The 17,374-nt window shown below is 40.2% G+C and overlaps 1 protein-coding gene across 2 annotated transcripts in view; it reads left to right on the forward strand.

Annotated features, from left to right (window-relative positions):
• wdr7 (WD repeat domain 7) overlaps positions 1 to 17,374 on the forward strand; it is a 107,430-nt gene that overhangs the window by 77,750 nt on the left and 12,306 nt on the right. For both annotated transcript variants that reach the window (XM_029515305.1, XM_029515306.1), the window contains 5 exons: positions 1,168 to 1,354; positions 12,146 to 12,263; positions 12,822 to 12,971; positions 13,113 to 13,195; positions 14,095 to 14,194. In XM_029515305.1, coding sequence (XP_029371165.1) covers positions 1,168 to 1,354; positions 12,146 to 12,263; positions 12,822 to 12,971; positions 13,113 to 13,195; positions 14,095 to 14,194 — 638 coding nt within the window. The remainder of the gene's footprint in view (positions 1 to 1,167; positions 1,355 to 12,145; positions 12,264 to 12,821; positions 12,972 to 13,112; positions 13,196 to 14,094; positions 14,195 to 17,374) is intronic.

The raw sequence follows: 17,374 nt of genomic DNA on the forward strand, positions 1-17,374 counted from the left end.
AGATTATCTTTGTGTGCCTGGAGACTGGAAGACCTTTAGAGTCGCTCCAGGATTATGAGTACTTTTATTCATAATAATTTACATTTAAAGTGAAAATACAATGATTCTCTGATCTGAGTGGATTCAGACAATAGAAGAAGGTAATATCCTTCATGATGAACAAATGACTGTTGACAGATTTAAATCGACAGTGAATGCCCAGTGCAATCTATACCGGCATCACCAACCTTAAAGAAATAAATAAATGCAAGGTACCTTCCTTGATTAGGAAAATAATAACGATTTCAGATGCTTCTTTTCTGCTGATGTTCCTGCATGTTTTTCAGCACCAGAGACCAGATCTTTAAACCAATGCTCTCTGTCCACTTTTTTCAGAGATTTTATCTTTGTGTAGCACATTGGGAGGAATATGCTCAAAGCTCTGGATCTCTCCTAAGGCTACTCTGGGTACGACCTGCATAGAGAGACAGACAAGACACCTAGTGGGGAAAAGGGAAGGGGGTGTATAAATGTGTATGTGGTTTGTTGAGGGATGGGGAATGTTTTCTGCAGTCTTAATGGTCAGTCCGTCCCCACAGAGACTGGCTCAAATGTCAGGTCAGCTATGAAGTGACCCCTCATCCTGCTCACTGTCTTTATCGAATGAGCGTGTGTGTGTGTGTGTGTGAGAGAGAGTGAGTGTCTGTAGCAGAAATGTTGTTCCATTTTAACCAAAGTGTCCTATTAGAAAGTTGTATTTGGTTAAAGTGATCCTTTTTTTTTTTCTTTTTTTTTTTTTAATAAACAGGTATAATGTCTTCATGGGAAATACCATAGTTTCCATTTCCATCGTGTAGCCCTGTTTCTGCCATGGTCTGAAACTCTACAGTGTTACTGAAGTCCCACAGAACTGACATGGTCTTGGGGATTTAACCGTAATCTGTCTAAATGTAAAGACAATATGAGGATGAGGAAGGGAATATGTTTTTTGTTTTGTTTTGTTTGAGATTAGAGGTGAAAAATAACCAATAAGATGATCTAAGACCATTGACATTAATTTTTCAGAAATTGTGTCTTATTTAGTCTGCAGAGAAACTATGAAAAGACAATAATGAAATCATGGTAATAAAACTGTTACTGCCGTTTTCATAGCAAACCCTCAGACTCCACTGTTTCTACCATTTACAGGTAAGGCACTGACCTTCCTGCTCCTGCAGCCCCCCAGTCCCAAACTCCCCCCCCATAGCACCATCCGCCGCACTGCAATCGATCTGATTGGTCGAGGCTTCACTGTCTGGGAGCCGTATATGGACGTGTCGGCAGTGCTCATGGGACTGCTGGAGCTCTGTGCTGATGCAGAGAAGCAGCTGGCCAAGTGAGTCCACACACAGACACACACACACACACACACAGTGCAGCATGGTGGTTAGTGCTGTGGCACCACAGTAAGAAGGTTGAGGGTTCAACTCCCAGGCCTGGAGCCTTTCTGTGTGGAGTTTGCATCTTCTCCCCGTGCTTGGGTGGGTTTCTTCTGGGTACTCTGGTTTCCTCCCACCATCAAAAGACATCATGTTTAGGTTGACTGTTGACTCTAAATTGTCCGTAGGTATGACTGAGTGTAAGTGGTTGTTTGTCCCTGTCTGTGTGTTGACCTGTCCCGGGTGACCCCACCGAAACCCAATGTGAGCTGGGATTGGCTCTGGCACCCCCATGACCCCAAAGTGGATAAGCGGTTGAAGATGAATGAATGAATTAATGATATGTCAATGATATGAATTTCACATCAGGAAACCTTCTGTCAAGGAGTGAACAGACTTCAGAATGGACTTGAGTTGGACCAAAGACCTGGTTTGAGATTGGCTTTGACAAGATGAGGGACTTAACTTTGGCTATTGCCGGTCACAGGTGCTTCCCTCACTGCTCAAAGCAGAGAAATCTCTAATATTAGTTGTGGTGTCGCTCCATCTCATTCGTGATGTCATAAGTCATAAGTGATGTCATAGCCTCTCCGCTGCTTATTTTGAAGTTTCATGTTTCTTATCCTATTTCTCTATCTTGGCAGTTTTGCGCTCTGTCTCTGAAAAAGTAGATTTCAATAACTAAATGTCTGGATCTTCACTTATTTTTTCACTGTGGTACTTCATAATCCTTGAGAAGTTTTTGTGATGTAAATAATAATTGCTTACTTATTTTATCCATCCACGCCGTCTGCAACCAAAAGTTAAGTAAAGGGTCTAATGACTAATGTATTTAAACAAATAAAATTAATGAATGAATCAATCTTATTAATTTAAACCAAAACTTATTTCATTTTCTCTTTTGGAGGTCTAAATAATAAAAAAAAATATATATATATTTGTTAGAGAAGGTGAAGCTGAGGATGAGTGAAGGGTGGATTTCATCTACAGTATAATCTCACTACAGACTAATTGAGAAGTAGCACCATTTTCACACAAATATGACACACAATGCACACACAATACAATTGGTTGTAAACACAAGTCAGATTGTATTTACAACCAATGGTGTCTCCCCCTGATGGCCATTAGATAGAATGAAGGTTTAAGGCCCTTCAGCTTTGGCTTCACTTTACAGACCCAGAGTCTGTCCACTTTTATTGACAGTCAGTCCTGTGGGGCTGGTTTGTTGTTTGTGTTTGTTTGTGTGTTCAGAGTTTGCCAGAATATAGAGCTCGCACACCAATACACACTCTCACACACACTCGCTCACAGACATACACAGAAACACTTAACCACTATAAAGCTGAAACACTGGCCTATGGCAGCCAGGCTGTAATCCAATTGCAAGACAATATGATGATGTAATGATGTCTGCATTACTCTGACATGTGAGTCCTCTGTCTGTGTGTTTGTGTATTAGTCTGTGTTCATGTGGTGTTGTGATCCGCTTTCTGTTTCTTCACTCCAAGGAAAACACCACTGACCTCGCACACTAAAACCCGACTATACACTCATGTAAGTGTGTGTGTGTGTGTGTGTGCATTGTTATGTAAATGTGGTTGTAGTGAAGCCAGTAGCATCTGCAGAGTGAGTCTGAAGTCAGAAAAAGTGATTTTGAAAGTGAAAAATACTGCAGGCATGGATTTGTGTTGTGGGTGATATAGGTGCCAGATTTCGACAAGGAAGAAGAATGTTTCATTTTTTTTCTTCCCAGGCTTTTAAAAAGGTTTAAAGGTCTAAAGAGGTGAAATTACCATAAAATACCAAAAATGAAAGAGACAACAGAATATAAACACTTGTTTCCATCATCTACTTTATAGCCATGAGATCTTTGTGTGAATGCAAAGCTGCAGTTGATTCATAGAATCAATTGATTTCTATCAAAGTCTCCAAAGCTCTCAGTTGCTTCAGTTTGACTCTCTCAGAAAGCAGTGGTTGGTGTTTGACGACAGATGTTGACAGTAGCAGAGTCCACTTCACAACCAACAGTGATGAGGTCAAAGGTCACAGCTCCCTTCAAACAGGTCAAATAGATAAACAGAGGATCTAAACACAGTGCTCCACATTACCATGTCCAACCTGGAGCAGAAAGGAGTGAGGTTGCTGTTCATAGGCTTTAGCTCGGCCTTTAATACCATTGTCCCTGGGATACAGGACCTGCATCTCCAAGAACACCTGTGTTTGTGGATCAAAGACTGTTTGACCAACCGTCCAAGAGCAATGAGACTCAGCACTCACACCTCCCCAGCCCTAACACTCAACACAGGATATATACTCCCTCTACAACTGTGACTGCACACCGAGTCATTCCACCAGCACCATAATCAAGTTTGCAGATGACATAGCAGTCGTTTGTTTAATCTCAAACAGCGATGAATCTGCGTGCAAGGATGAGGTCTACAGACTGACAGGCTCGTGTGCAGGAAACAGCCTCTCCTTGAACACAAAAAAGACAAAGGAGGTGGAACCAGGATGTGCACCTGCCTCTCAAGGTAGGAGATCAGGGGTGGAGCAGGTGAACAGCTTTAAGTTTCTGGGGACCTACATCAGCAGTGAACTAAAATGGACCACAAACACCACTGCTGCAGTTAGGAAGGCCCAGAAAAGACTTTACTTCCTCCGATCACTGAGGAAGAACCACATCTCTCCCAGTCTGCTGAAGACTTTTTATCTCTGCTCAGTAGAGAGCATACTGACTTACTCCATCCTGGCAGGGTTTGGGAACTGCTCTGAGGCAGACAGGCAGCTCTCCAGAGGGAAGTGAAGTCAGTACAGAAAATCATTGGACTCCCCCAAAAGGCATCTAGAGGTCCCATTGCTACAATCCCAGGGCTTGTAGGAACATCAAAGACACCACCCATTCCAGTCCCATTGCTCCCCTCCTGCCCCGTCCAAATAGCTTCATGAACTGTCACCATTAACTCCATTAAATGCACTTTTAAGGACAATTATTTTTGTATATCCACTTGTACTGTTTATTATTATTTATTATTAGGAATGAAAGTGTGCGTATGAAAGATGATGATGTTGTTACGTGAGCTTTTGTATTGCCCACAATGCAATGACGTTAAAGTCATTTCAATTCAATTCAGTTCAGCAAGAATGGGGAAGTTGTGGTTAGGATGAAGCAGCATTTATTAAAGTGAAGGTCACAGGCTCAATAGAGAGGGTTGTTCAGTAAGTCTGTCTCTGTGTGTGTGTGTGTGTGTGTGTGTGTGTGTGTGTGTGTGTGTGTGTGTGTGTGTGTGTGTGTGTGCGCGTGCGTGCGTGCGCCATCCTCCTTGCTGAAATCTAACTGGCCAAAATGAGTTGATCGTATTAAGGATGAAACTCAAGCCGGTTAAATGAGTATAGATATGTCTGCTGTAAGTGTGTATGTCTGTATGTACAGTACTGTATGTGTGTTTATGTGACAGTAAATTTTTACTAGAATAGAAAGTAACAAGATTTTCAAACCAAAATGTAAGCAGGATGAACACACTACAGCTTGTTTTACCAACGTGTAATTCCTCCTGAAACTGTTACAAGTGTTTCAACACCAAATCATTTTAATAATGAGAATAATGTAAATATAAGTATCTGGAATAGGAATAGTGTAGAGTGATATCTTTGTGTAGTTATTAAATCAATACAGGATTTTATTGCTTTATTTGTAGCTAAAGTGTTAGATGAGTTACTCTGTTTTATTGTTTAAAGTTAAACACACAGGCTGACACATCTGCTGCTGGTGTCTCTCGACCATACTCTTATCTGAATGTGGTGGTGGGTGATGCGGAATTGCATTGGCTTATGGGAGACGCTGTCTTCTCCTGGTCTGATTCCTTTGGGGTCAGTGGTTCAGGTGTTTTTTATTTATAGCTGAGGCCCCTAAAAAAAAAAAACGACTGATTTTTCCTTCTCTAATACCGACTGATCATTCTTGGAAGAAATCATTAAATATCAATATATCAGATGAAGGTGTGACAGTAGACAGTGTCATAAAATGGACAGTCAAATCATTGTGCTCAGATTTGGATATGAGTTGAATTACTGTTTAAAACAACACGTTCCCCTTCATTTCTCTGTAGCACTGTGACCTCAGGTGGTCAGCAGACCATATGTTGACAAAGGCTGATTTAGAAGGATAAAGCTAACAGGACCAGCAACACAACTGCCAGGCACACACAAGCAGTGTGTTCCCCATGTAGCATCAGTGATGGTCCTCCATAATTTCTGATTGCCAAAATCTCACACTTGCAAACACAGACACACAGATTTATGACCATGTATTATTGATAATATGCTGTCTGCAGCTGTGTGTTGTTGCCTCCTGGTGTTTCTGAAGTAAACAGTGAGAGGGCTGATCAATGGGGCACACAATAATCAGATCAGTGTATGACAAACAGAGAGAGAGAGAGAGGGAATCCATGAATACACACACACTGCCACTGTCTGTGTCAGTATTCCATCACTGGTAAATTTGATGAGCTGAATGCTTGATTGCCTAAAAATGGAGTGTTCACAAATACATGCAGACACACAGAGGGTGTATTTCCATGCAGCTGACTTTCAGTGAAGCTTTTTTGTTCCTGATGCACCCAACCAATGGTCAATACACTCCTCACAGAGCGGTGTGTGCGCTAATCCCCTCTCAATAGGCAGAGATTTTAAAATGCTCCTGGTGTTGAACATTTCAGACACACAGGGGGTGGGGGGGACAACAAAATGAAACAATACAGCTTCACCAGTATGCTCTGTATATGCATGCCCGTGTGTGTTATAACAACAATACAGTGTCTTAAGGCGCATGTTCCCTTTGAGACTTCCACCTTGTCGGTCTGAGTCAGTCAGGGTCAATCAGCCATCGTGATGGGCACATTACGCTTAATGGCAAAAAAACACTTCTGTCATCGGTTCCTCTGGTTATCAAATAAATAGAAAAAATGAAATGTCAGATACTTTGAAAACCTCAGAGTTCGCAAAAATGTAAAAATGTGTGACCATGTCGAATGACCTAATGGCTTAAAACGGCTCTTGTTGACTGGTCAATGCTTCCCTCCCTGCTCTCTTCTCAATGATGTGTTTCATGATACCACTGCAGGGATAAACGCATACTTTAATGTGTGTGTGTGTGTAAGGGATAAAGAAATCAGATATATATTTCACATGCAGGGGTAAATAGCCTGTTACACTGTGTTTTTGTGCCTGTTATTGAAGGTTGAATATGTGTGCTTATAAGCAACCTGCAGAGATGTGTTTATGTTGTCAATATATGAACGCAACAGGATGTTTCTACACTTCAATAATGATCACAAAGCACGCTGTAAGAAAAAAAAACAACTTTGTGTTTGAATGTTATAGTTCAGTTAGTTTGGCCTTTTTTGAAAAACTGTTTATTCAGCTGATCAGAGGTAAGCACCACTTAAGAAAATAAAGATGGCTACTAGTGAAAACCCGCAGTAGCCTGGGTAATATCTAAACATCGATCTGGATGCAGTCCAGTTGTGCTACAGTATATGATAACATCGAGGTAGAGGTTAGGGCAATAATATTGTTGCATCAAAGTTTGATCCATAATTATTATATTTTATTTTATGCATCAGGTATGGATGATGCTATGAAGCACTAACATTGTGAGTATTTGCATCACACGAGTTGTGAAATTGATGAAGATATTTTTATTTCTATGTTTCCATGTCAGTGACAGTCAGAGATATATGTACACACATCTGTCTTCGTGCCATGATATCTCTTACACATTGAGGGAAATGTAAAAAATGTGGCAGTTCAAACTTTAAATTGAACTCAAAGACAAACTGATTGGTGTCAAAGATTAGTGTTACCTCAAAAAAAATTTTTTTTAACCATTACTCAACAGGGATGCAGGCATGGATGTGTAACTGGTCTGAGTGGCAGATGGACATTACCACAAGGTGCTAATTCTTGGCTGAACTGGCTCTGTCGTCCTGCTTGTATGAATTTTCTGAAGGTTGCGGTGTGTTGAGCTCTCAATGACACTGTATAATTGTAGAGGGTGACAACTGAAAACCTAGGAATCAAAACCAAAAAATTCCAAATTCCAAATTCCAATTCCAGGAACTGCAGTATCATGACATTTGCTATTATTAAATATTCTATTATCCAAAATACAAAGATCAGGCTTAAAGTTCTGACCACTGACAGGTGAAGTGGAGGACACTGGTGATCTCCTCATCATGGCACCGTTGGTAGGTGGAATATATTAGGCAGCATTTTATCCTCAAAGTTGATCGGTTAAAGGCAGGAAAAATGGGTAGTGTAAGGATTCAAGCAAGTTTATCAGGTGGTTTATCAGGTGGTAACCCAGCCTTTCTTCTGTCAGTCATCCTGTTTAACTTGTTATCCATCTGCAGGGGTTATCCACCTCTGTTAGCCAGCCCCTATCATTATATGAGACATTCAGTCATCAGCCTCCATGTATCTCTAAAAACATGATTATTTACCTGCAGGGACACCTGAAGCGTGCCTCTGAAACACACTCAAAGCTGTCTGCTGCCATGCCAACTGTGCTGTGGTTTCTCGCTGATGATTTGCTTGTTGGTCTGTGGTTTGAGACAGTCTGGTGTGCTGCGTGGGAGAAAATACAGGATGTTTTCCATTGAAACAACTGAGCTGAACTTTTCATTTCAGATATACTGTGAAAGCACAACTTTAACGCCAATGTCACTTGATCAGATTGTTTTCTGGTGCTGCGTCTTCTTTGTATCATTGTGATGCTCATGAGGCCAAAGGGCATGGTGACTGCCACAGCCATAATACAATTCTAAGGCTAACACAAAGGTGAGCTTCATGCTTTAGGCCATCATCTTTAAGCCATCAGTCTGTCAGCCTTTTGCTTAGTCAGCTATCCAGTTACCTTGTCTGCGACTTGCTGAGCAAACCAGTCGGTAACAGCGTCCCTAAAGCAGTCAGTCATGTAGGTGAGTGGCTCTCATCATGTGACTGAGGTTATTCAGTCCTCCCTCACACACAAAAATCAATACTTCCAATCCTTGCTGTGTGTTTATGTCTGTGACTCAGTATTGACTGGATAATGTCAGCGTGATCAGGTTCACACACCCTGAGCCCTGTGTGTGTGTGTTGTCAGTTTTATCATTTCAATCTGAACTCATTCAGTTGTCCATTTTACTGAAATTATTTTATGACGTAGACATCAGCCATCATGTTAAAATATAAATTCTACATCAGAAATGGCCTGGAACAGTTATGTCTGTTTGGGTCAGTTGTCAATCCCAGCTCACACTGGGTGAGGGCTGGGTGCACCCAGCACAGGTCATCATTCCATCTCAGGGCCAACACACAGAGGCAGACAGAGACCAACAACCACTCACACTCAGACCTACAGACAATTTAGAGTTGCCAATTAACCCAAACATGATGTCTTTGGATGGTGTTAGGAAACACACACAGGAGAACATCTAAAATCCACAGAGAACAGCCCCAGGCCGGGAACCGAACGCAGGACCTTCTAGTTGTGAGGCAACAACACTAACCATGCTGTCCCTCTTTTCTAATGTATATACTCTGCTGCCACAAGCTAATCCAACCCAAGTGAAATTCCACGTTTATGAACACATTTTTTTTTTTTTTTTTTTTTTATGAATTAATGTTTTTGAGAGGCCTATTTTTTCTAAAATACATGATGGTTACAAGTTGTCTCTTTGTTTTGTTAATCACAATAAGCAAACATAATGCTCTGTAACACAAGACCAGACTCAACATATATACATAATATAATATATAATAATATAATATAATATAATATATAATATATACATATATACATATATACATAACATCAATGATATATCATGGTCATTGTTCACAAGAGAGAAAATGAAGTAAAAGAATGTGACAAAAGAAAAGCCTAGCCTTCAAATATATGTGGTCAAGATATCATAGATGATTAGTCTAAAGTTGATATAATTAAATGGTAAAATATAAACTGCTGACAAACATTGTTACCACTGTTTATTAGAAAGAAATGGGCCTTAAACTTCATTATATAGATCAATAATATGTTTTAGCATTGGGGTCATAGTCCTTTATGACCCTCTGCATGTATGTGCTTGATCAAAAAGAGTTGAAACGCATCCCAATTCCTGGTCACGTACAACACCAGTTCTACCTAAGACCTCAGTGACACTGTAAATTGTAGACATACATTAGACTTCATCGAGAAACTGTATAATGAACACTTTATTTTTTTTTTTGGATAAGACTTTTTATTTTTGGCCTTTCAGTCTCTATAAAATTGGAAAGGTGGAAGAGTGACAGGACATAGGAGAGAAAGAGTAGGGAATGACATGCAGCAAATAACACCGATCCAGTGTCAGTCACCTACGAGGGCTTGCAGCATCCTGTTTATGGGGTGTGGGGTCTACCAACTACACCACTGGTGTCTCAGTAGACACATTTTTTTCCTTTTATGACAGTGATAAAATGTGTAAGTGAATATCTGTGTGTGTGTGTGTTGTTCTATGACTGTAATCATAATCCAGATTATTTCATTACATGTTCTAAATGTTGGCAATTAACCTCACTGGTTCTCAGTACAATCAGCTCCTTGCTCTCCTGCTGTCTTATATCAACATGGTCAGTGTTTCCAATTATAGCCACCTCTCTAAATTAAATTAAACATCTCAATATTGTTGATATATTGCCAATATATTACCAGTATTAATTACAGGATCTGTAGCTGTGATCTGTAATCAGAGGAGATGAATCGTGTAGCACAGACATCCGTTCACCCATCACTCCCTCCCTTTTTCTCTCCACCTCACTCTCTCTCTCCCCAGAGTCATTTGTTAACAAGGTGGCCTTGCTCAGGCTCTCTCTCTCTCTTTTTTACACACACACACACACACACACACACACACACACACACGCACAATCACTCTTCGAAGGGTGTGTGGCCAGCTGTTAGGGTGTGTGTGTTTCTAATTCCTGTTGCATTGTGGGAGTCCATTATGCTGTCGTCCGGTGAATGGCTCCCATTGACTCGGCCTTGACATTATAAGCTGCTCGGTAATCTCTTCACTCCATATATTAGTAAGGCTGGATCTTTCCGTCTATGCCGCTCACTATCTCACTACCTTACTCTTGTCCTCTCTCTCTAAAATTATTCCTTTCAACTGTCTCTTTTTCTATCTGTTTGGGTTTTTTGAAATAAGTATGTTTAAAGGATAAGAAGAGTAGGCTTAGATTTTATACATTTCTTATTTCCAGCAAATCCTATGATAAAGATACAACCCAGCATTTTCTCCAGGATTCATCCTGGAGATAATGCTGTATCTGTATCAAAGGGTGATGAGTCTCATGTCCCATGGAGCTTCACTGTTATTCAAAAAATATTTAGTAACATGTTCCTTCAGTATCAGTTGTTTATTTTGAGTGCCCTTATATTTCACAAGGTGCCTAGAGTTAAAATTCATTATTTATTAATATCTTCCTGCATGTTGGGGCAGCATATGTGGTCTTATCAACGCAAATGTCAACCCCCCATAATGTGTAAGGTTCATGGGTTTAGGCTTCTGCTTACTGTCTTCCGTAGGAGACATAAAACACAACAAATACAATCCAGCAGACAAAATACAGTAAACGAAAACAACCATTTGGCATTTTTAAGCTATTAGAAAACATCTCTGGAGGAGAAGTTGGAGCTGAGGAAGAGTAAGGGCTGGACCTGACCTCCCGTGTTCTCTAATCTGTGTGGTACAGTCTGTCAATCACACAGTTGCCACAGCCCAATGCATATTCTACTCCATAGTCTCTAAATGGGACCATCATTTTGAGAAAATATCATGTTGTTCTGAAGTACACTTGAAACTAGGGAATTAAATAATAAACTAATTTGGAAAATATTGAATGAGCTAATTAAGAGAGAATTAGAGACACTTTTCCATTAACTTCAATACAATGTGACTTGTTTTTACAACCAGTGGACTTATCCTCCAGTGGTTATTAGGTAGAAGGCAGGCTTCACTTTTCAACTCTGGAGCGAACATATAGTCCACGAATCCACCCTTGAAATCATTAAGAAAAGTGCATTTTGCCATTCAGACCCCAAATGTGCACATGAAAACTGAAGATGTATTCAAGAAAAATATGTTACGAGCAACAGGAAAAACAGAGAGTCAGTTGTCATTGTAAATCTGCCACAGGAATCACAGACACAGTTGAGTTTGATTTTAAATGTGGCAACACACTGAAAGAAGCTGATTATTTTAATGATTTGAGTACATGAGAACATAGTTTAGGCCTTAAAAGCTTGTTGGTTGTGACTCAGTACATTAGAGTTTAGACTTGAGACTGACTAATGACTAGTTAAACAATGACTTCTGTTTCATACAACTATCTAAATAATGTTGAATAAAAGTGGCCTATTCTTTCAGGAAATTAAAAATACTTCAGAAAAATGAAACCATCTTGGTTTCAAACTTATAGTAGAAAATTTAGTTGAATGAACCAAAATTTCAATGTTTTTCATATAAAATGAAAATGTAAATACATCGTTAATAAGACTTTTCCTTTAAATCTGATTGTGTCTCTTGCCCCCCTTAACTTTCTTTTTGGTTGAGTGAATAACCTCTAAGTTTTCTAATGTACAAAAAAAAAATCCCTCAGTTGTTTCTATCTGCACTGAATTACAATTACATACTTTCTAATTTTGCTCCCTCTCTCCACAGTATCACCATGGGTTTACCTCTCAACCCGCCAGCAGATTCAGCTCGCTCTGCCCGCCACGCCCTCTCTCTGATCGCAACCGCCAGGCCACCTGCCTTCATCACCACTATTGCAAGAGAGGTGAGACCAAACCATTGAAATGTTACCGCAAAAATACACCATCGTCAAAATGTTCTCCAACTTCTTGTGTGTTGCAGTCACACTGACAAAATGTTCTTCTCAAGTGTTTGGTCAGATTCAGACATATATTCCTGTTTATTGATTGCAGATTGTCAGCTATAGTAGAAGATTTCTTGTTTTGTCATTTTGATCACACACTGAAAATTTAGGATTGCCTCAAAAGTCATATGTCATATCAGCGCTGTTATCAAAAACAAAACTAGATCAGGACCTAGTACAGGTCTGCAATTCCTGTGGTTGAATCCAGATTTTTCTAACCACAATATTATCTAACAAACATAAATGAAAGAAAGAGAGGTGCGATTCCAGCTTTGCTGAATTATTTCCTTCATGCCATTCCCTTTCCCACTCTTGTTTCCTATCAAGAAATATAAAACTTTAAAATACATGCAAGCCCAATTTAATGTGTCTTTCCATGTGGTGTTTTTCAAGTACAGACATCTCTCCTCAGTGATCACTTAAATGTATATTTTGTGCATATATATTTCTGTTTTCCAGGTTCATCGATACAATGCAGCACAGGCCAACTCTCAATCGCAGCAGAACGTTCACACCACTACTCTGGCTAGAGCCAAGACAGAGATCCTGCGAGTGATTGACATCCTGATAGAGAAGATGCCTGGAGATGTTGTGGATCTTCTGGTCGAGGTAACCAATTTAAAAAGTGAAAACTTGCATATTACATCACTGATATTGAACAGGAACACCGTGTTCCAAAGTCCCAGTGAAGAAGAGCCACATACATGTTCTTGATTCTGATATCTGACTTTAACGCACATTCTTCTTCAGGTGATGGATATCATCATGTATTGTATTGAAGGCTCTCTGGTGAAGAAGAAAGGACTGCAGGAGTGTTTCCCGGCTATCTGCAAGTAAGTGTATGCGCATGGATGCGTTAACAAGCCTCCTATGTTTCTATATCAGGTTAGCTGGAGTTTAGGCAGTGACCACTGGGTGTCTGAACTGACTGTCAGGTCACAGCTGACAGATATCAGCCTCAAGGCATGTGGCTAGCAACTTAATCTGGGTGGGAAAGAATGCATTTATGTCTCTTTCCTGCCTTCTCTCACCTCAAAGTGACAATATTGTGTGTGTTACACTTATAATCATGTTTACGACCAAAACAGTGCAGTATATGAATGGTTGCATGTAAATCCATTCAAGTTCAACAGAGCTGATAAGAAGCACAAAGTTAGTCATCAACTAGTTGAGTTCACCCTGTGCTCATCTGACAAGATACCTGCACATTCATGTGAGGCAGACTGAGGTTTTGATTATGAGCATCAGCATCAGAACCAGGATTTAAGATCAAACTGTGATACCTGGGCTGAAATGACATTCAACAAGGTGAAATGAAGTGGGTTGAATTTTCCTAGACGACTTAATCAGGTAAGTAATGGAAGTAATCAGGTTTTTCAATACAACTAAACCTGCTAATAAAAACCTCTTCCACCATTGACATGTTTGCTGCTCTGCATGCACAGTTAATACACACAACTGTGGTAAGCAGTGTCATCAGAGCATGGATGCGCACACACACAGAGAGAACCACAGGGCATGGAGAGTGAGCAGTGCAAACTGAGATGACGGGTCTGTCAAGTCTCATCTCTGGGCTGTTCCTGAAAAAGAGTTGTTTGTGAGACATTTCAATCAGTGATTGTGTATTTTTAATTTGAAGTTATTTTAGCACTTAAGTTCATTGAGAGGAAGGTACAGCTTTGCTGTTTTGGGTGAAACTGAATGTTAATGTGCCTGTCGTCCACTTCTCCAGGTTTTACATGGTCGGTTACTGTGACCGCAGTCACCGCATTGCTGTTGGTGCTCGCCAGGGTTCAGTGGTGCTGTACGACGTTCGTACTGGAAAATGTCAGGTACTTTCAACACATGACACGGATCATCTCAGCATCTCTGCTGTTCCATCACTGTTTAGTTTCTGATTGACACTAATGTCCAGCTCTCACCTGCTCCTCAGTTTTATCCTTTTATCTGTCATTCTTTTCATCCATCACTTCAATATGTCTATCAGTTGTCTATATCCATCCATCTGCCCATTTATCGGTTAGTGGGCCTGTTAGGGACTGGAGGACAAACCCAGATTCTTACTGATTACATGGACATGTGCGGACACGATCCGTGTGCATTGGTAGGGCAGTTGTGAATAGCAAAAATTTGGGAGTGAAATTAAAAAGCATAATTTTTAATGTCTTTGCATGAATATTGTCTGACCCGTTATTTATTATAGCGATTATTCAGCCAATATTGCAGTATTTTGGACTATCCCATCTTTGTTAGGTAATGTAAGGGAGTGAATGCATACTGCAGCTGGTGGCTTGCTCCAATAAAATCATGTAGGTGGTGAGGTGATGGTTAAGGTGGAAGAAGTAGACTAAATAAGTTTTTTCATTTTTTTCCCCCCATTTGTAAACTGTTTTGTAAACATCCCTTTGTGAAAGTTTTATTGATTTTTTTTTTTTTTTTTTTTTTTTTTTTATTATTATTCATATTATAGAAACCACATTTTGCTGCTCACTTCAGAGTTTCTTAAAGTATGTTAAGCATAACACCTCATTTAACAGTTAAATGTATCATGATTATGGGGTGAATTGTAATGTGTTGCATCTGTATCATTACTGTAACATATCATTGGCACTGTATGAGATATTTATCATTGACCTAAGATTCACAGCCTTAGTGCCTATGAATCATCTATCATTCTTCCCATTTATTCTTCCTTTTACTCATCCTTATTTCTTCTTTGTTCTTTTCAGAAATTGTGGCATGAGATTCTAACTGCCTTTAATCTGAGTATTTGTTCTTCACCCATCTTTACATCTTTCTAGCCATCTATGACAATGAGGCCCTCCTCACAGAGGAGAAAGGAGGACAGGGTTTTCCCCTCCTTACTTGTTTTTTTTTTTTTCTGCAATTGATTAATAATGAAGCGATGACTCTCTTATTCATGTTTTTCCCTTTGCACATGCTAACATTTTATTGTTTGTTTGATTGTGCAATGTATGTTTCTGCATGTTTTACCTGCCTTTACGTTTGTATGTCTTTCTGTGTGAGTGTGTCTGTTGGCAATTTGCTGTGTATTGATTTGCAGTAACCTGAGCAGTCTAGTCTGGTGGAGGGGGTCATTTATATCTGATAACAGCACTGTCCCCTGTTCACCCAACATCTAGTTTGATTGTGTGTGCATGCGCGCATGTGTGTAGAAGTTAGTGTGCTCAGTATAAAGACTCAAGATTGTTTATTAAGTGGAATAATTAACATCAATGGATACTGACTTTGCAAGAACTATGAGTCTGGGTGCATGTTGGAATAATTTCAAGTATTTAATTTCAAACATAAAATAAAGCTATGGTATGTGTCCTTTAGGTTCTATTTGCTCTGATTACAGTATTCATATTTATTTTGATACTCATTCTAACTTCCGGCCAATTAGTTCAACAGGAAAAAGAAATCAGAGTGTTAGATGCAACATTTTAAATCAAATCAAATCAGATTTATTTGTATAGCGCCAAATCATAACAAAGTTACATCAAGGCACTTTACATATAGAGCAGGTCTAGACCAAACTCTTTATAAATTTATTTAAAGAGACCCAACAGATCCCCTGATGAGCAAGCACTTGGCAACAGTGGCAAGGAAAAACTTCCTTTAAGAGGCAGAAACCTCGAGCAGAACCAGGCTCAGGGGGGGGCGGCCATCTGCCTCGACCGGTTGGGTTGAGAGTGGGAGAGAGAGAGGGTGACATAGGCATTGGGGGGGGGGGTGTATAGGCAGGAACATGTTGCTGCATGAAGTTCATGGAGTTGAGCTGTAGTACAGAATCCATGAAATATGGGACCAGCAGGTGTTGCAGGAACATGGGATGGCGATGAGTCACCACCTGCAGGATGAGGACAGGCAGAGAGAGGAGAGGAACTGGGAGAGACAGAGACTTTGGCAGAACATGGTTAGTAAATGCAGTATAAATGCTTAGAACTGGGTGAAACTGTGTTTTTTAAGGATAGTTCTTATCAGCGCATGCAAGGGGGGAGGAGGGAGAGCGAGCGAGAGGGAGGGAGAGAGAAAGAGGGAGAGGGGGAGAGAGGTTGACAGACAGAGAGAGAGAGAGAGAGAGAGAGAGAAGCTCAGTCCTTCCCCCAGCAGTCTAGGCCTACAGCAGCATAGCTAAAGGACTTTAACTTTTTAACTATAAACTCTGTCATACAGGAAAGTTTTAAGCCTGGTCTGATCTGCCTCCAGATTTACTCTTGGAGACTTTAGCAACCACAAGGAAATCTCCATCTAGAGAGCGGAGTGGCCTGCTTGGACAGTAAGGAACTATGCGCTCTCTGAGATATGATGGAGCTTGGCCATTAAGAGCTTTATATGTTAAAAGAAGGATTTTGAATTCTACTCTATATTTTACTGGCAGCCAATGAAGAGCAGCTTACACAGGAGAGATATGATCTCTTTTCCTAGTTCCTGTTAATATTCGCAGCAGCGTTCTGAATTAACTGAAGGCCTTTTAGAGATTTGTTTGGACATCCAGATAGTCAGGAGTTACAGTAGTCCAGCCTAGAAGTTACAAATGACCAGATATACTAGATTTTACCAGATGTATATAATTGCGACAGGACAGTCTGTAAAATGGTCACTGCAACATGCAGGTGACTTTCACCTTCTCTGCTTGAAACTGGAAAATCAGGCTTTACCTGACTCAGTGTGCACTCCAGCTCTTAGTCCAGGCCATCAACTGTATCAAGAAGTAAAATGGAGGGAGAGCCTGCACTCTTCACTCAAAAGGAACTAACTCAGAGTTCCTGTTTGGGCTGGAACGATTCCTTGAATAATTTGAGTATGTTGATCACAAAAAATTATCAAGGAACTTCCTCTGCCTCGAGGAATCATTTTAATTTTTAAAGAGCATAGTATTTCGTCCAGACCACAGTCTCCATGTGCCAGCAAACACGAATCCCCAGAAGCTGCTGTGTGGTAGGGTGATCTACTAACAAGGTAAAGTACCCTGATCTGAGTTTTTAGAAGCTGCAGAACAGAAAAAA

This window comes from Echeneis naucrates, chromosome 12 (assembly GCF_900963305.1).
Source record: "Echeneis naucrates chromosome 12, fEcheNa1.1, whole genome shotgun sequence".
NCBI classification, from domain to species: Eukaryota; Metazoa; Chordata; class Actinopteri; order Carangiformes; family Echeneidae; genus Echeneis; species Echeneis naucrates.